The sequence below is a fragment of the Oxyura jamaicensis genome, assembly GCF_011077185.1.
Source record: "Oxyura jamaicensis isolate SHBP4307 breed ruddy duck chromosome 2 unlocalized genomic scaffold, BPBGC_Ojam_1.0 oxy2_random_OJ60969, whole genome shotgun sequence".
Lineage (NCBI taxonomy): Eukaryota > Metazoa > Chordata > Aves > Anseriformes > Anatidae > Oxyura > Oxyura jamaicensis.
Genome location: NW_023303299.1, coordinates 958 through 1624, shown reverse-complemented (window position 1 = coordinate 1624; position 667 = coordinate 958). Strand labels below are relative to the sequence as shown.

The window sequence follows — 667 nt, the reverse complement described above, 5'->3', positions numbered from 1 at the left end:
GTGGCCGCCTACGTCCCCAACTCCGGCCGCGGCCTGAGCCGCCTCCCGTACCGGCAGCGCTGGGACCTGGCCTTCCGCTCCTACCTCACCCGCCTGGACGCCCAGAAACCCGTGGCCCTGTGCGGCGACCTCAACGTGGCCCACGCCGACATCGACCTGCGGCACCCCCGGGCCAACCGCCGCTCGCCGGGCTTCACCCAGGAGGAACGCGACGGCTTCGGGGCCCTGCTGGACGCCGGCTTCCTCGACACCTTCCGCCACCTCTACCCGACCGTGCCCCACGCCTACACCTTCTGGACCTACCTGGGGGGCGCGCGGAGCCGCAACGTGGGCTGGCGCCTCGATTACTGCGTGGTGTCGCGGCGCCTGGCCGGGGCGCTGTGCGACAGCAAGATCCGCAACAAGGTGCTGGGCAGCGACCACTGCCCCGTGGTGCTCTACCTGGCGCTGGAAGCCGGCCCGTGACGGTCCCGTAACGGTCCCGTGAGGTCGTCCCCTCATGACCCTATGAGTTCACCCCGTAACGACCCCGTAACTCATCCCAGAATGACCCTATAAGGTCGTCCTGTAACGGTCCCGTGAGGTCATCCCGTAATGACCCTCTGAGGTCGTCCTATAACGACCCCATAACTCGTCCCAAAATGACCCCGTAAGGTCGTCCTGTAAT

The 667-nt window shown here is 67.3% G+C and overlaps 1 protein-coding gene across 1 annotated transcript; it reads left to right on the top strand.

Annotated features, from left to right (window-relative positions):
- Positions 1 to 3: 3 nt before the first annotated feature.
- LOC118156985 (DNA-(apurinic or apyrimidinic site) endonuclease-like) lies at positions 4 to 465 on the top strand (the record flags this gene model as incomplete). Its single annotated transcript, XM_035311244.1, has 1 exon — positions 4 to 465. A coding segment is annotated over one exon (462 nt), but the record flags the coding sequence as incomplete, so codon positions are not given.
- Positions 466 to 667: the final 202 nt, after the last annotated feature.